The 24,109-nt window shown below is 43.3% G+C and overlaps 1 protein-coding gene across 1 annotated transcript; it reads left to right on the forward strand.

Moving 5' to 3' along the window:
* Positions 1–3,035: 3,035 nt before the first annotated feature.
* On the forward strand, positions 3,036–4,127 carry LOC106659585 (zinc finger protein 596-like). The gene is made up of 2 exons (XM_014382188.2): positions 3,036–3,121; positions 3,193–4,127. Exons 1-2 carry the CDS (start codon positions 3,087–3,089, stop codon positions 3,851–3,853), a joined length of 696 nt encoding a protein of 231 aa, XP_014237674.1. The 5' UTR covers positions 3,036–3,086; the 3' UTR covers positions 3,854–4,127.
* Positions 4,128–24,109: the final 19,982 nt, after the last annotated feature.

The raw sequence follows: 24,109 nt of genomic DNA on the forward strand, positions 1-24,109 counted from the left end.
GGGACGACGACGATGACGTTGGTGGTGGTGGGGATATCGTATGTACGAATGGTGGTAGACACTCGACGACGGCCCGATTGGTGTGTTTCGGGTGTGCGGAGATTTCACCGCCGATGGGTGGCGACTACGTACCATATAAGTGGGGGGAAGGGCGCCCAGAATTCCCCCGAGCGAGCGAGCGAGCGAGGGGTAACGACGACGATACATCCACTACTATGTACTCGTTGTCGCTTATTATGTGTGTGTGTAGGTACCCGCACACAACACACACACATACAGACTGACACTCTATATATATGTGTGCACTCAGCGTCGACGAGGCCCCTGTTAACAGCGTCAATTCCGTCGATTTATTTCAATCTCCGCTGCTGCGCGACGTCGACGTCTCGATCATATCGCGCCCGAGCCGATCGCGCCTGCACCAGCACGTATACGAGTACTCGGTCCGATGACTGACGTATAACACATACACAGGCATACGTACATCGTGTATTACAATACCCGTATATGTATGCATGTGCGACGCGATATGTACACGACATAATAATGGGTGATCGTCGTCTCGTATCGAAAGTTGGTTTAAGTTTTTTTTTAAAGCATAATCGTACGTATGAGGATACGGTGTGCGAACTGTTACACATATCGACTTGAATATAGTTAGAAAAGTCAATAGTTTTATAAAATATTTATTTAGAACAGCCAGAAGAGAGCAAGGATTTGTTCTTTAGTTTAATATAATGCCTGCTAAGAAAGTGGCTTAAGCTAGTCGATTCATATAAATGAATTTTTTTTCTCCCATATCAAAAGTTAGTGTCAATTTTTTTTATATGATATGTGATATTAGTAATAGTTGAATATCAATGAACCTTCAATATGAAGTTCGTTAAGTTAAATAAGCAAGGCTTGTTCTTTAGTTTCGTATAATGCCTGAAGAAAGTGGCTGTACTAATTATGTATACACGTTCAACGGACGCTGTAATTTTTTCTAAAACCGTGCTCAGACTTATTACTTCGAGTATACGCCGCTAGATGGCAAGTGTGCCTTTTTCTGTAAATCTGCAAGTGGCAAAGTGAAAATTATTGTATAAGTCTTATCGATATTGAAGTGGTTGTAAATCGAATTGAATTTTTAGAAACAATTGAATTGCCAATTTCAGGTCTGGATTATATTTTTAGCGATGTACTACATCGACTTCAAATTGTTAAAAAAACTTGATATATATCATTTTTTTACGTAAAATCTAACGTACTTTCTGAATCCGGTGTTAGAAATTTCGAGAAAAAAAACTCGATCAATCAAATTTGAACACGGAAAAAAGGTTCCCTTGGGACGTCTAATGCAAATAGATTTCTTCAATTACATGTATACTTTATCGTAAAATAGTTATAATTACGAAATTCAACATGGCGATCATAAATATGACTTCGTATAATACCTGAAAGCCATGAAATGATTTCGACGATTTTCAACTCAATAACTATCAATACTTTTTGTTGTGTAACTTTATTAGTCTAAACACTTTTTTTAAATAACTTTTTTTTCGTAAAGTTGATAATTATTGAATTAAATACAACGCTAAAAAAGTTTGGTCAATTCAGACGATTTATTTCTAACGAAATTACGTTCATGCTTATACTTTAAAATCCTTCAAACTATCATTCTTCGATCGTCAGGCTACAATTATTAACGTTGATCATTTCTACAAGGTATAATAGATCATAAAAAATATAATCAATCGGCAAATTTACTCAAAAGACGAGAAGGCGCGATCTTCTTCCAACGAATAAATAGTATCGGGTGTAAGAAACTTGAAATGGCTCCTCGGGCTGGCTGGCTGGCACGCGGAAAAAGGGTAAATTTGTCCAGGCGACGATGTGCCGCATTGAATCGTCGCCGTTAATTACTGCCACCTACCCACACCCCCCCAATCCTCCATCGCAAAGCTTTTAAGTGTTCTTTTACCTTTTTCTCTCTCTCTCTCTATTTCTCCTCGAGCCTTTAAAATCCTTTTGTCTTATATAAATAATCTTTTATACACTCATCAAGTCTGAAGGTACGACTTTCTCCTGTATACACAGACGAGCGAAGCCGAGCTTTTCATCATTTTTCGCCGCCGTACAGCGATGATTTTCTAGCGCGCGACGCTCGGGACTGTACACGTATATATACGTATATATATCGGCAGCTTGGCTTCTAGTGCACATTATATTATATAGCCAAAGGAAAGAGCCCCGAGAACAAAAGGGAAACGGGCGTGAAGTGCTGCTGCTGCTGCTAGCTCGAAACGTATATATAGCACGGTCTATATAGCTATATATACACCTATCGTCCCGCGCGGCGTATATAATGAGGCTCTCTCTCTCTCTTACTCCGATACGGTCGCGGGCAAGTTTTAAACGAGCTTTGCGAACGAACACAACGAACAAGCGAGGCACATAGCGCAGAGAGAGTTTCGCGTGTAGAGCGAGCATCGATCAGAGCAAACACCCGCTCGTTATACCTCCATCCTCCTCCTCCTCCTCCTCCTCCTCCTCCTCTATGTATGTGTGAGTGTGTGTGTGCATGTGCAGTGTCTGCGCAGTTGTTAGTAAACGCTTCGTATATATATATACCGATAAGAGTGTATATATCTATATGTGTTATATATATGCGGTGAATGAAGCTTCGCGCGCGCCGCGACACGCCCTTTTTCGCGGGCTTTTCACTTCTTATATTATACGTATACGTACGGAGTATGTATATATAGCATAAAGCTCGAGCTCTCCTTTTCCCCACCTCGCCGCGCCTGATATAAACCCGCAATCGCCGTGATTGATGCGAGCTATATTTTATTTTTATTTTTTCTTCGCGGGCAAAATTATTTATTTCGCGATCGATTAATTCGAGGTTGTAATATCATGAAAATATGTGTGTACTTTATTTATGTTTTTAATTTTCTCAAAAACTATTGTTATTATTCAACACGGAGATGAATCATCGTAACGTACGTTGACTTGGTTTTACTTTGTTTATTAAATTCAAGTTACCTAGTTTAAAGTCGTAACGGTAACATTAGTCGTCAACGCGATTCTTCCAGAAGAGTAATATGGAGTCCATCGAGTCGTTCGATTCCGCCCCAAGGTAATTTTTAATTTGCCAATAAAAGTGAAAAAAATTTTTCCATACAAAACGTACTTCGTTCGTTGCTTCAGAATAAAAGAGTCGCCCGATGATACGCCAATCGTCGAAAATGACGGCCACTCGATCCGCGGGACACCCCATGAGTTGACACTCGAATCCGAGTGCGAAGCTGACGAGAAGCTCAACGCGAACATAACGGAACCTCTGGACCTCCGAACGAATGTTGCATCGACCGGTGCCGAGAAAGTAGAAAAGAAAGCGAATGCCAGCAGTGAACTCGGCAAGAAAAAAGATGAGAGAAGGCGGAAAGTTGATCCACGTCAACCATGTCAAGTGTGTGGAAAATTAATAAGAATGTGTAATCTCCAGAAGCACACCAATGCGCATACTACTGCTGGTGTATGTGGTTTCTGCGAACAAAAATTTGAATCTAGATATAAGCTCAAGAAGCACTTGGTTGCGGTACATAACAGTGTGCATTATACATGCGATATTTGTAATAAAAAATGTATACTAAAATCCGAGGTCAGAGCCCATATCAAGAGAAAGCACAATTTCGGTGCGAAATATGAATGCAAATTGTGTCAAAAAGTATATAAAGAACCGACCTCTCTCAGTAAACATGTGAAATCGTCGCATGAAGGTATCAGACATGAATGCCATGAATGCCAAAAGACATTCACTAGAAAACCGAATCTGACAAAACACATCAAATTGAAGCATATTAATTAACAAATAACTGTACCGAGAATGTTGTATATACAAATATACATCTAATCTCAAGACGAAAATCGACGAATATCTATCTGGTCTTTTTTTAATCGTGTCAAAACTCACGATGCTATCTATTTTATTTTCAAGACTCGTTTGAAAAAAGTCTGTAATTTATCACGATATAACGTACAATCTCAATTAACCCTTTGATAACCATACATCGCTTATAATAAATATCCTATTATAATGAATCGAACACCGTCGAATAAATAAATGCAAATTTTACATCGAACAATTCTCAACATATCCCAAATTTTTTCGACTCTTGCCGGCACACACACATACGAAATCCTTCCGAATGCTCAACCAAACTCGTACACAGCAGAAATCGGCGATAATGGGCCAAGTGCGATTGTCGTCACGTATAAATAAGTATCGCTCGGCCTTATAGATCGCAGCCTATTAGGGGTTTATCCCCCTTTTCTACACGCAACTTGTACATAGTACAATGTACGCGTACATATACAGTTGTCGCAACACAACGACGATATAACAACGACGCGACGACGACCCCTTTTTTTGCGTCGCGCCGCGTAATTAGCATTGCAATTGCGCAACTCCTGAGGATGACACGCACTGGTTGTAATACGCACGCAGTAAACGACGGCGGGTTGTTTAGAAAACTCGGCCACGTATATATATGTACATTTCGATCCCTCGGAGGAGATTATTACTGCGATTCTCGAGAGGCGAGAAATATTATTACAAAGTTTCGAACATAAATACACGGAGTTTAAGCTCGAAAATTAACCGCGCGGAAATGCACCGAGGAAGATCGCGGCAAAGTCTCACGCGCGCGTATAATATACGTCGACACCTTTTCTGAATGTGACTCGAGCTCTTTATCGGAGGGGGCCTTGTGAGCTTTAGTTAGTTACTTGTTGTTGTTGTTGTTGTTGTTCACTCGTATATATAGAAGCTTAAAATCTGAAATAGCTCGCGGTGACGCCCCCTACTTCGCGCTGCTGTATATAGGTGTGAAAACGTGAGAGAGAGAAGTAGAAGAGGAGGCGGAGGTCGATCAACCTGCGACTGAGACTCGGCGTGACTCGACTCTTTATTTCTTCCTCGAGTTACACACAGTGTATAGAGAAAGAGAGAAGAATCAAGATGAAAGACCGTCGAGAGACACTCCCATAATGCGAGCAGCTTACATAATATAACTCGAGTTCCCACACGTAATAACGAGCGCGATTATTTCATAGCTTATTGCATTCGTATATGCAGCTCGCGCAATAATAATAAACACCTCGAAAAATCGAATCTTAAAAATCGGTCCACCTTATAAAAAAAATTTCGCACTTTATAACGAAAGAAAAAAGGAGGCGCGTCTCGTTTCGTCGTCGTGAATTCCTTTGATTAAATTTATATTCATTCCTTGCGTTTAGCGCGATAACGCCCATATATACACATACACGCGCGCGTACTCGAATAGAAAATAAAAATGAAATTAAGAAAGAAATAATGAAACTCGAGTTTAATTCAATCGTCGATAGCCGCGTATTAAAAAGGCACCGCAGTGTGTCCGTGTGTGTGTGCATCGAGTCGTATTCAAATATATATTTGAAACAATCGACCGCGTTCGGTGGCACGATCCCCGCCTTTGAATCTCTTTGAGAGAAGGTGCGCGCGCGTGCAGCGGCGCAGCGATGTGTCGCCTTTTTTTTTTTTTTTTTTAACTGGCATAGAAAAGAAGGGGTCGTCAGTGTAATGGAATCGTTCACAGTCGCGGCTTGTGCAAACGCCCGTATATAATACGTATATGTTGTGTATGGTGTAAATAATAAAGAAAAACTCCTTGAATTTTTCTTTCCTTAATTTCGTGCGGAAAATACGAGGAAAAATTTTCATCGATAACGTAACTACAGCTTGTAGCATGGCGGAGTCTTCGTTTACGCACGCATATTACCGGCGTGAAACACAATGCAGGTATATATAGGATATATGTACGATAGAGAGAGAGACGAGTAAAAGAAATGGTAGTGGCAGTAGTAGTAGTAGCAGTACGATTCCATGGGGGTTCGCAGCTGCGCTGCGCGCGCCTGCACCGACCAACAGTATAACAAGAGAAAGAGAGGAAGATAGCGGCAGGGGGTTCCCCGGACTCGGCGCAGTCACAGCAGCAGCAGCAGCAGCAGCAACAGCAGCAGTAGCTTGGCGTGCCGCGCCCACCAGCGAGCTCGTTATCACTGATTTCTGCTCTCTCTCTCACTTTTTGCGGCCGCTGAAAAACAACAGCAGTTGTCGGTATACAACACATTGTACTGCTGCTGCTGCTGCTCTCCGTCACACGCTGAGTTACACGCATATGGGAAAAAAATCGGCGCAACCGAAAGAGCACGTACACGACGACGATCGCTGCGCGCGCGGCCCTTTTTGCCTTTTTCTTTATTCTTCTTTCGCTCGTGTGTGTGTTGCATATTATCCCAGCCGAGTAAAGGATTATTAACGTCGAGCGCGTCGAGTCGTCTCGCTAATTACACGACGACACTTTTACGTGAGAACATGACAAATTTCCGTCTTCGTAACGGCTGAATTTCGAAAATCGCGTAAAGTTACAACGGCATTTTTGGCAATTGTCATCACGATATTGGCTGTACGATCGGTACTATTATGGACCCGGAGCTAAACAGCCTGCGAGTGGCGTGTAAGTACGTCATTTAAGCAGTGTACGAGTGTGTGTGTGTGTCTCGAATTTCTCCGCACACCACCACCACCGCGACTATACATGTATAAAAGCAACAACGTATACGATCGGCAGGGAGTCGTCGTCGTCGTCTCGACGTCAAATGAACTACACACGCACACACACACATATAAGCTGCGACTATTGAAGTCGATTGTTTCGACCTGACTTTTATTACGCGACATAGCAACAGCAGCAGCAACAGCCTCATTATTTGGGCACGCACAATTTCATGTATAACATATATTGTTGCGAGATTGTGTGCAGCTCGGGTTACTATTATATACATTGTATGTGCGCGTTGTGTATCATAAACGCCGCGCTCGCGAGCTGCGACAATTGAATCGAAAAGTCGGAGCTGTCAGCGCGCCCGAAGGCGGCCCACATTCGATATACACGACTGTACATATATGTATATAACACTCGGCTTCTTCGTCTTACTTACTTTGTAATATATTTTACTCTCGTTAATTGGGCACACGGGTGACTGCTATATATAAATATAGCAGGATCGGCATCCCGCTTGGTCACGTCGACTTTGCATTCGATCGAGAGACAGAGAGAGAGAAAAAAAAGTAACCACATATATATAGCCACTGAGATGGCGGCCGCCGCGTTCGTTAATTCCAACTCGCTCGAATCAACTCTTTTTTAACTCTCTATGGGTACATAATGTGATCGTCACCTTTTATGCCCGATGCTTTCATATATGTACGAACGGCGCAGCGGTGGTGGCGAACAATGAGGCTATAAAAAAAAAAAAATACATACCACGCGCGCGCGCATAGCAGCACGCATATAATATATATAAACAGCGAGCCAAAACAATGCATGAGGCAAGCGGCGGATATACGTGTATACGCACGATCGAGTTTGACGACGACGAAACAAGCTGCACAGCAGCCGCAGCAGCAGTAGAAAAGCAAGTCGGCAATTACTCCCCGAGAAGCAGCAGCAGCATGAGTAGTAGCAGCACCCCCCCTAAGGATTGACCTTTTTTTTCTACTTTACTTCTCTCGCGCGTCTCACGTGTGCTCCGCTGCACTTTTATTTTACTATATGCTATAATGTATAATATTTTTGTCAATAGCGTAGCTTCCAAATGATAACGAAAAATATCTACTCTGTAATTACAAGCGACGTGTCGTGCACATACGTGAATTCTTACGTCGTCGTCACGTCGAGCTTCTCCGTATGTGCATAATATGTACGCCAACTCGACTATTTCTCTCTCTCTCTCTCTCTTTCATTTTTTTTTTTCGCTCGTGCGCACCTTGAACTCGACTCGTACAGTAGTCGTCGTCATCGTCGTCGTCGTCGTCTCTGCTGGAGCTCTCTCTCGAGTGTCTCGGGGGCAGCGACACAGCGTCAGCTTTTGCTCATTCCGCGGCCCGTCAAGGGGCTGCAATATGTACACACGCCTACCTTTACCGTTCGTTCCGTTCGTGTGTGTGTGTGTGTGTGTGTGTATGCCAAAAGTCCAGAAATGAACACAATAACTGTCGTGAATGGGACTCATGCTTTCTCTTTCTCTCTGGCTCGGCAGGGGGGTAGTTTAGTAGTAAAGTAAGTAACGTACCGTAATATACATAGCGCGGTGCTTACCTTGTGTACAAGCCTTGTTTATATGTTACACGGACGGCATGTTTGGCGCAGTTTACATTGTAATAATTGATCGTTCCCTGCCCGATTTCGACTTGTATGCATTAATTCCGTGTATATAAAACGCATTTCTCAAACGCGTATGTATAACGTCAAAGAGAATCGATGCGGACAATTAACGAAAGAAGAAGAGTAAGAAAAAAAAAGGGACTCGAGGATATACACCCACGCGATGACAAAGACGTTGAAAGGAGCACATGATATATGTATAAAAGGACACGCGTGTCGCGGCTTCGAACCGATAATATGAGCAACGGCGCCCAACTTATATTCAAGATCTTTAGACGTTGTTGTTGTTGAACGCGTAAGCGTGCCGCTGCCGCTTTTTCTTCGAGACGTTTCTGGCATAACTGCTGCATTATTGGGCGTGTGCGGCGCGTCGTCGAGACTTCCGGACTTTCGGAGTAAAAAAGAGAGAGAGAGAGAGAGATCCGAACGGGTGCAGAAGTAGCATATCGGGTTCTCTCTCTCTCTGTCTCGAGATGCGGGGCGGAAATTCGAGCGCGAGCGAGCGAGCGACGGACAAAAGGCCCCCCGAGCATATGATGCACTGATATAATAATAATAATAACGATAATATAATGTAGCTCGATTTGCAGCCGCAGAGCAGTGTTTCTAATTATAAAGTACGTGTTGTACGCGTTTGTATAAATTTGTGCAGCTCTTTTTTTTATGTCGTTGGAGCTGCGGAGCTGTACCGCTGCCTCGATTCGCGAACGTGTGTAATGCATTATTCCTATGTAAGTCTGCAACAACGACCAAGACGGTGGCAACTGTCAAAAGCACATGCCCGAGTCGCTCGCGCAGCTCTCGAGTGAAGTAAGAAACAAGAAGAAGACGACGACGACGAGGAGGAGTGACGCAAAAGCATAGGTAACAAGAAGAAAAAAAAAACAAAGAAAAGAGCCGTGTACAGAGTTGAAAGGCCAAGTGGCGCACGTACGTACGTATAGTACGTGTGTGCAAATAGCCTAGGCTAGGCTACGGTAGCTATATGTACACTTCGGTGTCTTATATGCCTTACTGCTGCCACAGCGGAGACCATTTCATTAAGACGTATATTACAATGATATGTGACGTATTGTAGCTGTCCGATGCCTGAGAAAGGCTGTAAAGGACCTCGAGCAATGATGCGTGGAAATTTCGGAATTGCTCCAAGTTTCGGGGTTGCTATTCGACTTCGAATCATGTGAACGGCACGGCTTCGATTTCCATCGTCATATAAGAACTAGGATATCAGCCAACAAGTCAGTGATTGTGGCTGAGTTACTATATAATGTCGAGTTTATATAGCAACCTAACTCTGCCTTTTTTCTTGTGGCTTTCGAGACTTCGGCCACGCGTCATCTAGCGGTTTACTCGCAGGTACCGTTTTCCATTATTCGTATATATTGAGTCTACTTAGAGGGCTCTGATCGGTATCGATTAAAAAGTCGAGTCTTATTCGATCGCATAATAGAAATTCGTAACGAATTCCATTCGTGCGTCATTTTTTTTTTAATTAAAAGATTTTTTTAACGATATGTTTAATGGGTCTCGATCGGACTCGATCGACCGATTCGAATAATGTGATTTCCAGTCCGAAAGACGATTTCTCGCACTGACACATACACACTCGCATACCTATACTTTATATTTATGTGTATACGTTTTAAAAAATGTAAGCTCAGCGGGCAGTGAATCAAAAACGTTTAAAACGCGTCCTCCGGAAGTGTATCGATGATTTTTTCTCGTACCCTTGGCTTTGTGCTGGCTTTTCGATCCTCCAGGCGGCCCGTAACGCGCATTATACTCCGCGAATAAAAATGACTACTATATATAATACAGAGCGAGAGATCCGAGACAGGTCGACGTGAGAAGGACTCGTTCGAGCGTGTATATAACATACACCGCGGGGCGTGCATCGAAAGACTCATCCCCGGCGAGTGATTTCTAAAACGTTTCGACACGTGCAAATAGACACGGTGGATACCATGCGCGTAGACAATTTGACAAACTGATCGGATTACATCGTAGCAGCGTGTATATATCGGTATAAACACACGCGAGCGAGGCCATAAATCGCGGATGACGGATGGCTCGGTATCACACGAGAAACCGATGATCTTATCAATTTTTCGATTTGCACGGGGTTACATATAGTATACACGAAATACACAAGCTAGCACGAGGTTTTTTTCCTGTTTTCTTTCGTTATATATCGGCGCGCATTTGCATCACGAGGAAAAAAAGAAGAAGAAGAGTAAGAAGAAGAACCGCGCGCGGGTCAAGTTTGAAGTCAACTCACCGATACAAGTATAGTTCGAAGTTTTTTTTTTTTTTTTTATATACACACACACGGGCTGGCCGAAGAACAATGGGGCCACTAGCTGCTACCGCTGCTGCTCACTTTGCAAATCAGCAGTGGGTCGAGAAAACTTCACTCGTCGACGACGGTAGTTCAAGGCGCACCCGCTAAGCGAGCGGCAATACGTAAATCGATGATAATTATACGCGGCCTAATAGAAAAAAAGCTACACGCGGCGAAGCTACGATTCCAGCGCACGTGTGCGCCGATAGTTCAAAGAGGTGTACGTAGTTACGTGTATATAGCTGAATTATTCATCGATAATGTATATGGATACGACAATAGATCGGCTTTTTTTGATTTATAAGTGAAGTTTTGTGTGCTGCCACGCGCAAGCTCATATATAGTGACTCGAGATTTCGTACACTTTAATATGAAAAAAGGTGGAGTAAGGAAAAAAGCAGCAGCAGCAGCATAAGGTAAAAAATAAGTCGAGGTTTCACGTATATAAATGTGCAGTTACGTATTGTATGCATGGTACACCACCGTGTGTATATAGCCTAGTGCCTGCCTCACCCCCGTAAGACCGATGTGCCCTGCACCCGAGCGACACACAGACGACGACAAATAACTGCCTCTAATATATATAACCCCTCGATCGGTCGAGTCTCGCCGCCACCGCCACAACACACGAACACACAAAACTACTCCTCGCGGAAACACGAGCCGCGAGACTTCCGGCCACGTGGCACATCGAGACTCTCTCTGTCTCGCTTATACTTACATCTTGAGATCTGTCTTGTTGTTGTTGTTTTTTTTTTCTTCATTCGCTTTCACGAATTTATATTCAAATGAAATTCGCGCGCAGCTGCGCTTTCGTATGTATAGCATTGTGCACACATACATACGATAATAATATAACGCAGCGCGCGCGGGTGAATTTTGCAGAAGTAGAAAAAGAAGAAGAAGAAGGAAAAAAGACGGAGTACAAGCTGTTTCTCTCTCTCTCTCTCTCTTTCTTTTTTTTTTTTTAAAGAGGTAAGCCGCAACAAACATCGCGCACGCGCGCGCGCATTACGTATATTATATATCAATGCCAATTGCAGCCCAACGGCGATCGGGTGCACGCGCGCGCGCGAGAACAATTAAAGTTTCGGAAAATCGCCGCGGGGAGATTATGCAAATTTAAAGCTCCCGTTAACGCGTGGCGCTTCTCCTACTTAAATCGCCGAAAAATTTCAATCGCGCGTTATTGTGCAACGGTCAGCGTCGTCTCGACGACGATGATGAAAAAAAAAAGAAAAGACTAAAGACTCTGCGCGGCCTTTTCATATCGGCCGTCAGCTGCCGGTATATAGCTCGAGCGCTGAAAAGGCGTAAGAATTCTCGCTCCGTCGTCGTCGTCAAGAGAGAGAGAGAAAAAAAAATCTGTAATCCGCCGACGGGGGTGGCTACCGCTGCTGCTGCTGCTGCTGCTGCTCTCGAATCACGACATTTAATGCGTAATATCCCGTTTAATCTTGTATAAGGGCAAAAAGGGGTGCAGCGCGCCGAGGCCATTGAGCCGTCCGAGGCACGCATATACATATACATGTACAACGGGAGTGTGTACGTGTGTGCAGTCGACGGGCGCAGCAGTACCTTGATACATGGAAGTGGCGCGCGCCGCACGACTCCGACTCGACGACGTATACATACGCGCAAGACGTCTCGCAAGAAAATCCTCGGGGGCTGACAGATGCCGGTTCGGTGCCTGCCGCGCGTCTCGTACGGGGTACTTATAGCGTATTATGTATCCTTGGATTTTTTTCCCGTAACGTAGCGTGAGTGTGTTTGTGTTTTTTCGCGATAAAATATTTTTCGTTGAATGTTTTTTTTGACGATAGAAGTGTTGGCGATGCTTCGATTGATTTCGATGCGTGGCTCTTGATGTGAAAAATGATAATTACGAGTCATTGAATGCTGTAGTAAGAACAACTTAATTGTGAAAAATAAAATTGATCAATCGGATTGTTAAAATAAAGGTTGTGCCCCGCTGCATTTATTTTATTAAATTTAATTACGATAATTGCATTAGAAATGAAACGCCCTACGTCCTAAAAATGCGATGACTCGATGTCATTGAAAATCATGCCAAGAGCGTTGAACAAGCAGCGCCTATATATTTTCGGGTACGCGTACGCTGTAGTTCATGATTTGTACCGCTAGACGGCACGTAACGGACTTTTTGGAAATCAACCGAGAAAGAGCTAAGGAGCTAAAAGAAAGAGGAAGTGGCTGGTCTGGCACAAGTTGATGGCCTCTCGGCCGACACTGTTGGAGGACCAGTGAAGAGCATTCAGATTCAGAGCTTTTGCCTTTCTCATATAACAACCTGAGTTGATTCAACTGTTTGGGGGTTCGGGCATGCGACATCTACGGCCGATAAGGTAACTAAGAGATTGCGGTGTCACATTGGAAAGTAGCTACACACGCGTACGCGTCCCGACAAATTTTTTGATAGTTCAATTGGTCAGTTAACTCTGCGTAGTAATCAAAGTATTTTTTGCAAATAAGGCCGTTTGTTGAGTATCGCAATGAATAGTCAAACACGATGAAATAATTTTTATTACAGTGGCATTTTTGCTGTATTTATAAATTATACAGCACATTTAAAGTAAAAGTAAGAATAAAAATAATAATGTAGTTTTAAAGCGAGCAATAATTTTTTTCTCATAATCATAAGATGCGGAATTTAGTTTTGATTTAAGTTCTTGCCATAACAAGGGGTTTATCCTATTTGATTTTATTAATTTTCTGATATTTTATTTCTTTTTTTTTTTTCATTTTTAATGTTCATGTAATGAAATAATTGGTTGGATTTTCGTTTAAGAAATTTCATATAAGTTTGGCTTCCAACAGCTGTTCTTCCGGACTGCTTCACATTGACTTTTTATTCAAACTAACTTTCCTTAATGCTCAACATTAATGATTAGTCAATAATGACCAAAAAGTGTCCATTAACAATTCTTTAAAATGAAATATACTCTAATTCTGTCTAATAAAATAGGAATTGAAAGATGTTGAATCATACGAAATTCCACGTTGCTTGAAACAGAATTGGAGTATATATATCTAGCATACGTCAACATTGATTGCCTCGTTCTTTACGAGTTTTCAATTAAGATTGCGTTAAAAATATCAAGCGTATTTTAAATGAGTTTAAAATGACAATTTAACTGGGGCAAAAATTAGGAGCAACTTTCAACCAGCTTGAATGTGAGAATACTACTTTCAGAATTAGCCGCTAGATGGCGAGGTACATTAACCTGTAAACTCACAAGTGGTAGAGTAAAGATGCTTGTATAAATCACAGCACGGTAAAAAAAAGTGTTCGATGAAAGAACATTTTGTCCGTTTTATCCATCGCTCCAAGTCCTAAATGAAAAAAAAATCCCATTTATCACTACGACGCGAAGTGCCGATATAAAGCTCGGAATCTAATCAAAACGAGCCGAACCCGGGAACTAGCCCCTACTCGCCAATAACAACAACGGCAACGACTCCAACGAAAAAGGAAGAAGTAAAAGTCTCGGTCGTCGATTGACCACGCGCCTATATGCCTCTACACGTACACATCAAGTATCTACAATAATGTAAAATTGTAAAGAGCAAATTACATAACAAACCGTTTCGTTTCGGGGGCACACGATTTATATAGGCCCTCGCTCGTCGATGGCTGAAAAGTACATAATACATACACACACATACACACACAGCTGAGAAGTTGCGGAGAACTGGCGAAGAAGTTTATTTAAGATGAAATCGTGTGTATACATACGGAGAGAGAGAGAGAGAGCCCGCGTCGATTAAGAGCCAAGCACCTACTCGCCTCTCGACGACGACGACGACGACGACTAGGTGCACGCGTCGCGCGGGGGCTTTTCATACGCGCATTACATTGAAGCCAAAAGCAGCAGCAACAGCAGCAGCAGCTTGTATATAAAGCTAAAAGGGCAGATTGGCGGGTAGTGTGTGTGTTTATATATATATCGCTCGGCGCGGCCTATTGTCGTTATATAGACGGTATATACGGAAGCGACGGCTACGGCAGTCTTCTCCCCTCCTTATATAGACGGTGTATACTTTGCGACGTTGATCTCCCTCGAGGAGACGACTAGCTCCACGAGTCGAGGCCTGTACGACGCTAAGAGATGGTGAGGGTGAGCAGCAGAGTCTCGTTGATCGACTCTCTATATATATAGGCCTTCGTAAAAATGTTGTGGTTTTTGTGCGGTGAATTGCTTCCTACTACCCCCTGCGATGTATATATAGCGGAGCGATTCACCACCACCATTGCTATATCCGGAGATTCGATTCCGGAGGCTGCGGAAATATATTTATAATATATATGTTATCGAAAATCATTACGATTATAAAACGCGCTTCGTTTACCCAAGTGTGCAGTGGAGAGAGAGAGAGAGAGAAAGCATATTCAATTTATATACGAAGCAATCCAAAACCATCACCACCCCCGTGTGTATGCATAAAGTAGAGAGAGAGAGAGAGAGAGAGAAAAAAAAAGCCCGAGTGGATGAGCAAGCGTATACATTTATAAAGGCCTAAAAACTAAATACACCGAGCTACGCTGCTGCCTAAGGTATATATTATGTATTTTCTGGTAAAAAAAAAACGAGGGAGATCTCGAGCACCTTAGCGATTTATTACTACTCTCTCTCGCCCTTTTCTTCCTTCCTTCCTTACTCTCTCTCTCTCTCTCTCTCTTGCGCGCTTACGCTCTGTCTATATGGAAATTGTCGACGGCTCGTACACTACCCAGCTTTAAGCTTTTTAACCCTCGAGCGCGTGCGGTGCGGTGCATTAGGGGGGCGGACGTCCACAATTGCGTAACGGGCTTTTGCGCGAAAATTACGACGTTTTAGAGGCGCGTACAGGTAGCAGGTATACTGGCATCGATCCCAAGGTGCTGCACACACACACACACACACACACACCCCGAGGAAGAGTCGTAAATCATTCCGGCTACGAGCGTGTAACGAGGTGTTGAAAAAGAAAAGAAAAGAAGAAGATAAAATACATCGTCCGAGCTAAGCTCGATTATGCGCATAAGGTATGCGTATACGCGGGGTCGGCTAATTACCTAAAATGCAAATGCCTGCGTTGGTCAGCTCGCCACGTACGTTATATATATTGTCTTATTGTCGCGTCGGGACTAATTTTCAAATTGTCTCGAGATCGACGATGTTTTTCGTCGTTGTTTTTTTATTCATTCTCTTCCTTTCTTATACAAACCCCATGCGCGACCTCGATCGAAATATATTATGCAGTCACAGCCGCCTACGCGCTTTATACACAATGCATATACATACGTAACAGCAGCGAAATGCAAACTGCACCTGCTGCCACGCTGTCGTCCAGCGATGAGCATCCGACGGCGCAGAGGGCATGTGTGCACCGACCGATGGTGTTTTCGATACTGCGCAAGCGGTGCATCCTCCTCCTACCATAATATTCTCGACCTCGGTATATATCTGTGCGTAGTAGTAGTAGTGGATACGAGGCAAATTGATTCGGAGCAGCAACGACGGCTCGGCGATGGTCATTAATTATTCGCCTCGCCCTCAGTGTTTCTGAATATATTTAATCTATATAATACGTGTACGTATGATAATACGCACAGAAATTAATCCGAGCCGACCGATATCTCGTCTCGAGCATCGCGTCGAATATATCACGTGTATATATACGATGAATATCGTATTATGTGTGTGTGTGTGCGTTCGTACGTGCTGCAGTGCTTTTTTTCGGGCCCCGGTACGCGTCTATCTGTCTATATTAATACATATCATAAGCGATCACGTATATGGACGACGACACAAAAGTGCGGCTCTCTCTGCTCTCTCTCTATCTGTATATTCGCAGTGCAGCCAACCCGCGTGTATATGAATGAACGCAGCAGCAGCTATATATATACTCGTCTCTCTCGCTCGCTCGACGAGCAAACAGAACCCTGAAATTACCTTTTAAATATTACATTACGATCGAGCTTATATTATAATAGAACCGGAGCCCGCTCATCTCTCTCTCTCTACATAGGCGCACGCCTATCGTACGCCGTATCAGCACGTCCCTGATATCCTGATAGCTTGATATATAGGAGACAGAGAGACGATACGTATCTCACGTGTGGGTGTGTGTGTGTGTGTGGCGCGTCGAGACCTTTTTTTTGCTGCTGCTGCTCTCTATACCGAGGCGGGATGCTGCTGCTGCTGCCAGACACTGCACCATAGCAGCACATCGGATGTGTGTATTCGTGTGTATAGTAGGGCTATATATACGCGTACAGGTGAGGCCACCCTCGTAGCTCGTAGCATATATATAGGCTCGAGTATACAAACGCTATACGAGTAATATAGGATGGACGGAAATCTCGAAGAAAGTCGCAAATGTGTGTGTAGTCGCGTGGCCGGATGTCGATGGCAATGGCAATTTCCTATAGGTCAGCGCTGCATATATCATATACGTAAATGCGCGTAATAATAATATTATCATATTCGCAACGGTGTGGCGGCTACGGGAACGTCTCATCTAACCCGCCACGCGTCGATCGGCTCGTTACGATACATAAATCGATCGGAAGTGCGATACGCGATCGGTTGCGTGTCGCAATATATTACTATACTCAATCGAAGCCGCCACCGACACTCGTTCGCGATGCATAATATTCCGAGAGGATTTAAATTATCGTCGTTAAATGCGGCTGACCGCCTTCGCGCACGAGCACGAAAGCAATAATCATCATCGCGCGTTAAACGTGTTAATGCAGTGCAGCGTAAACGTTATATTGTACGCTCGGGGTGAATGCGCGTATACACACACGATTCCAACTTCATTAAGCCAATGACGAGATCATTCGTCGAGATGATCTGCGAGGGCCTCGGCGTTATGTAGCGCAGTAATATGCAAAATGCAGTACCCGTGCCGGCCGCACACACGCAACACGCGCAGCAGCAGCTTTATATGCATCATAATCACGCGTCGTCACGGTGCGCATAAAGCTCTTGTCTGGCCTGCAACACAGTACGCGTTTATTAAATGTATATCATTGCACCCATGCGTGCGCGTGTATGTGGCTGCGAAAAGAGCTATGTATATACGAATGCACGGCGTAGTGTATACGTGCATACATCATAATTTTGCGCGAGCCTCGAGCGGTATACCCGTTTATTATGTGTAACGCGTTATTGTGCTGCAGGACACGAATTAGTATATATAGCTGCTAACTGCTGAATTTCATGATTTATATCGTCTTGAATCGTAAACACGAGTTCTCTCGACCGAAGCTAGATAATGTCGTATTTTGATTTTTGAGTTTATCGATTTCGTCGACAGATGGAGCACAGTCAATCCGCAAGTGACAAAACGAGTCAGCGATTGGTATATATTGACGAAATCAGAAATTCGAAAATGTAGTCTGTTTTGTCACGTTATAAAATTCGTTTCTTCATTTTAAAACGAACTAATAGCATACATAGAGGCATCTATATAGCGAAGAGCGAAATAGGGTACGACCAAATGAGTGACCGACTTCACAACGCGAGTGAGAAGTAAAATATTAAAACTATAATAATTCTCGTAGCGGTCGCAAGTACATTTATTATAACGACGATACGCGTATCGGCTACAAATTGTTTCATCGATCATCGCCATTATTATCGACGTATTACAACGCGTGCGCAATAATATCCGCGTGGGAATTCCACCCCGTGCGAAACAACAATAATAACAATGATTACGATAATAAAAGTTAAAATCGAGAAACGTCAAGTTACGTATACATACGCAGGGGCGTGCAATTATAATAATGCGATTCTCTCTCTCCTCAGCTACGTGTATATATGCTAAAATCCAGTAAGTACATAAATCGGCAAGCTGCATTTCGCGCGCTGTGCGACGTGTGGCTATATGTTTCAGCTCGCTCGCTCGCTCGCCGCGAGGCCAACACACACACACACACACAAACACATACACGCGGAGTAGTGGCAACGGCAGCAGGCCGTATAGCTCGCTCGAGAAAGAGAGAGAGAGAGAGGAAGTAGCGCATTAATTTCAAGCTTACCCCTGTGCGCGGTGCACGCCTTACTACTGCTGCCGCTGCTGCTTAATTCCTGCGGCCCGCAAGGAGCGCGTTGAGAGAGAGAGATGCGGCTCGTAGATTACTATATACGTATACGCTGCACTGCGCTATATACTAATGCGCAGAGAACAACTGCCTCGACGCGACCCGTGTGCGAGGGTGTGTGTCTGTGTGTGTGTGTATGTATGTGTATTAAGGGATATGGTGAGAGAGAGTGAGAGACCAATTTGTTTGTCGTATACATATATTACGCGCGCGACTGCACTCGTATAAGTATTTCTTCGATTGCAAATTTTTTATACGTTTACGTAAGATATAAGCTCGTCACGGGCGTATTTCTTGTTTTTTTCTTTTTCTTTTCTTTTTCTTTTTTTATTCGTCTCGCGAGCAACTATATATCCGTATACCCACAACCGCGAGAACGCACAACGCTCGCGAAACGTATACGCGCTAATGATCGCAGCTAGCACCGCGCACACACGTAATTAGAGTTTCGAATCTTCGGGGCAAATTTTCCCTCGCTGCTGCTGCTGCTTCTGCCTGTGGTTGAGTGGCGCGAGCAAAAAAAAAAGCAAAATAAGAGAAGAAGAAAAAAAAGGTGGTATACAAAATAAAGCGCGTAACAAACGAAACGCGCGAGGGTGGATGTGTGTGCGTAGGTGTGGCGCAAAAAAAAATAACGCGAAGATGATACGTAGGTATATCTGCTGCTCTCTACTGCTGCTGTTGGGTTTTTTAAAGACATCAAAAGTGAGAGAAACGTCGTTGTAGTTGCCTCGTCGTCGTCGTCGTCGTCGTCGCGAGAGGCGATGAAAAGGAAAGCCATAGTATGTAGCGAATATATGCGCTGTAACGCGCATACACACTCACACACCTAAGATGTTATCACACAACCCGCGCGTACAAGCTAGTCTCTACTTCAAAGTGCGCGCGCGGAAAAAGGGTAGATGTGATATATACACTTGCTATGCCACCTCTTAAGAGAGAGAGAGAGGCATCTTCAACGCCACGACGACGACTACGACTACCATCGCGCACGCACGCGTATATTCATCACACAGAGCAACACTTTGAGGTGCGTTAAATTACACGCGTTCCGCGCTGAGATATAGTCGTCGTCAAAATGGGCTACAAAAATGACTTTATTTTTATTTCTATTTTATATACTTTTTTTCTCTCGCGCGAACGTTATAGTACCTATATAATAGTATATAATGATAAGCCGCGAGACGCGCGTAATTGTGCCACTACACTGCGCGATTTATTCTCTTCGTCGGAGAGAGTAGCTCCGCTCGCTCTTGAAATCGCTTACATATATACTGTGTAAACACACACACACACACATACATTGTAACTGCAGCAGTGGCAGCTGGAAAACGGCCAAAAGCAAAATCAAGTAGCGTAATAATGCGCGTACACACACACACACACATGCACGCACACGTCTCCTTCGACTTTCTCCCTTCTATATACACATATTCTTTTCTTACAACGGATCGTCGCTATACGTCGATCTACTACTAAATAATCATCATTTTTTTTCGGGCCTGAGTTTTCGTCTTCTTCTTTTTCTCTCGTACATATAAAATATATATAGATGTTACCTGCGCACACGAGTGCCTATATCGAAGAGCCATGTATATAAAATAGCCAATTTATCGTTGAGCTAGGCTCGCTCAAGTACACACGAGCACGATCGGTTTTTTTCACGAGTACCTATGCACACGTGATGAATAATTAAAAAGCGAAACAGAGCAGAGCAGAGCAGAGCAAAAAAAATCGAGTGCGCCAGAACGGCAAAACATTTTTTCATTATCTTATAAATATATAAACGAGCGGCGATTAGCATCGAGAGAGTTTATTAATCGCCGTGTGCCTGTGCGTGTGTATACGTTTTTGAATATTCAACTGCTGCTGCTGCTGCTGTTTTTCTCGAGTGCGTCGAGTGTTATACGCATACATAACGAAGCCATGCGCGCGAGGGTTAACGTTATTAAAGCCCGAAAAGGATATAGTATACGGCCATTATTATTATATTGTTGTTGCTTGAAAATGAAAAGAAGGAGAAAAGAAAAGAAATAGAGACGAAGTTGTTGTCGCCGGAGTTCGGCTGACATTGTCGAGTAATAATAATTATGAATAAAAAATGACCGTTTAACGCTCGTAACCACCACGTGCGTCTGTAAGTACGCTTGATTTTCGAGGATCTGTTGTGTCGTTGTTATCGACGTTAAAGGACCCATGTATCGCCCAAGTGCAATGCATGCACCGTACCACAAACGATCGGAAGAAGAAGAAAACAAAAATATCGCGGTGCACGAGTGGCTCTTTTTTTCGAGTACACGGTCGACTATAAAAGAGGTTTTTGCGCGCCGAGGCCCTCCAAGAAAACGATTAATTGTTCGCTAATTTCCGTCCCGATCGCGTCGAGTACATCTAATGTTGCACACCGTGTTTTGCCACTTGATATTTTAAACGGGGCAATGCGCGTTATCGACTCGAGGCGCTCTGTTTTTGTTTATAATACTCGTGTGTGTGGCGAGCGATCGAGAGCCCATGCCGAGGAGGGTAGAGGCCGAACGCCTGCGATTGTATACTATATATACGAGCTGTATTAATACTTTTCTTCCCTTATATACGAGCTATGTATATAAAAGGCTTACTTATGCTGCGCGTAATACACGCATGGCCGGGCGCGAGGCACTTCGATTGTAGCGTATATGTATCGACGTTAAATATTTAATAATCCGTGACCGGCTTTATATATATTACACAAAGATATTAGATTGATGTAAATTCTTGGGGGGCCTTTCGTATTTTTTTTTTTTTTTTTATTGACTCTCATTAGCCGTATTAATTTTCGTCGATTTATAGTATCGTGTGAGTTGTGCAAGTATATACGGTAGTTGATTTCCCACGACGAAACTATGTAAGCGATGCGTCCGTGAGCGCGATCGACGGGTGTCAAAGTTAAGAATACATTTATTTTTCAATGCCACGGATCGCTGCCTCGTTATTCTTTTTTATAATTTAGTATTTAGAAGGTTGAGGTGTTTATGGGCTTGTAATAAGCGATCGCTATAGACTCACTAATAGAACTATACTTTACAATATTTTCTTCGCATTTATTTTGGATCTTTACTCATGAAAATAGGCGTGCCTGATTTTTGAATTTTCGATTGTATATATACCAATCGGTAACTCGTTTTGTCACTTGCGGATTTGAGATGCTCCATCTGTCGATGAAATCGATAAACTCGAACATCGAAGTACGTATATAGCTTTGGCCACGAGAGATCTTATTTACAATTCAGGACGAGTGTCGAAATACGTCGATACTTATATTTTTGACAGGATCAAATCCTTCATTTTTACCATGTATAACGCGTAAACAGTTTGTATAAATGGATCATAGATATTTTCTAAAATTCGGAGTTAGGAAAATTATACTATATTTGTACACTTTTTTTCAACAGATATGGAAAAAAACATTGGACCAAAAATTAATACATTTTCTACTTAAAACATACGCATCCTCTATTGATAGAAAAATTCACCATGAGCGAATATCGTAATTTTCATCATGATTTTCAATAGTTTTTAATTTGTCTACAACGTCATGATACATCTATCCGTTAGCCAAAACGAAGAATAAACTTTAAGAATCTATCAAATTTTTCCCTGTTCACGCGTATATCTCTTTTTACTATTCCGGCGACGGCATTTATACGACTTGTATTATTCGTAGCACTTCGTAGTTGCATAGTTAAGCCGCTGCGACTGCATCGAATTATCGGACTGCGCGCGCGTGTCGTGCGTGTACCATTTCGCACTTGTAGCAAAGACGAGGTTAACTTATTTTTCACGGCTTACGTGCGACCGTGAAATCCTACACATAATATAATACAATTGCCTCGAAAGCAGCTCCATTATGTAATAGTATCATACACATCGCACATCGCGGAAAAATCACCGACGCGACAATCGTGCATAATATAGTTGTCACGGTCGATCGGTCGAGATTACAGGCAGCTATTATCAAAGGCCACTTATAGGCGCGCGATGTGCCGCTGCGTCGGTGGTGTCTACGTCATAATAGACATATCCCTCTTTTTATATCGTAATATAAATCCCTGCCGGCGCGTCGACTGCGACGGTGACGGGCACGAGTGCGGCAAATTTAATTGACTCGATTATGTATGGATATTAATACAGAGTCGTTTGTGTCCTTTATATCATTATATTAGTCGCGTTATGTAGAAGTCAGGGGGGATATCGTGTGCCATTAAGGGAGTTTAAAAAAGAGCCGCTATAAAACGCGATTATACTTCGGGATACGCGATAACAGGCTTTTCTGCGAGCTCGCCGCGTGCTAATGTCGATCGCTTTCGATATTTCCATCGTATTCGACAGTTTCATTCATTATCTTTTTTTTTTTTTTTAATTTGACACTCACCTTCTCGTGAAAAAGGATTGCTTTTTTCAAAGAAGAGGTGATTGCGTTCACTTTAGTAGCATCGGCTGCCACCGAGAGCAACACGATGATGATAAAGATGATCCGGACTCGTCGTCGTGGTCCTCGATCGACCAGCACATCGTCGCTCTTTTCTCTTTCATCTCACACGATCGCGGCACAAGAAGGATAAATCCTAGTCCTTTTTTTTCTCTCTTCTCGACGATTGATATATATTTAATTAATTAATCAATTATCAATTCACACCGTGGCACACTTGAAGCGGTCGAGTAGTCTCTATCTCTTTTGCTGTATACTACTACTGGCCGTCGCCGGCCCCACTCAACCAACTGCATACGACAATCGTATGTACAGAAATGCAGCTGCCACAAACTTTTGTCTCGTCGATTAAACGACAACAAAAAACTAACTGGCAACCAAGCAACGAACGAACCAACAAACAACAAAAGACGATCGCACTTGATTCTTCGATCTTTTTATGGTTTTTTTTTTTCGTTAAATAATAAATAATAAAACTCGAACGGCGACCGTCACGAGACACAACGACGAGCGACTATACTAAATTTTCGCCACTATGCACTGGGCACACACAACGGTAGCGGTCGGGTTTTTCGGCGGCTCAAGCAGCTCGAGCTATATACACACATACACACAATAGCCCCACGTCTCTCTCTCTCTCTCTCTCTCTCTCGGTCTATATAGCTGCATCCAGAGCTCTAAGAAGAAGAAGAAGAAGGGCCGTGCGCGATGCGCCTCGTATACTATTATTATACAAAATATGGCCCGCGCGAAACTCGGCGTTTCGACGACGGTTTAGCGCGGCTGCGACGGCGACGGTATACTGCTGGGCGGTGGAGAGGTGGAAGTGTCTATACCTGCCCTCCCCACTTCTCCTCCTCGATAGCGTATATAGTATACCGGTTATAAGGCAATGGTGGTGGGCGTGGCCGCGGCAGCTCGACTGGGCG

This window comes from Trichogramma pretiosum, unplaced genomic scaffold (assembly GCF_000599845.2).
Source record: "Trichogramma pretiosum strain Unisexual culture from Peru unplaced genomic scaffold, Tpre_2.0 scaffold74, whole genome shotgun sequence".
Classification (NCBI taxonomy): domain Eukaryota; kingdom Metazoa; phylum Arthropoda; class Insecta; order Hymenoptera; family Trichogrammatidae; genus Trichogramma; species Trichogramma pretiosum.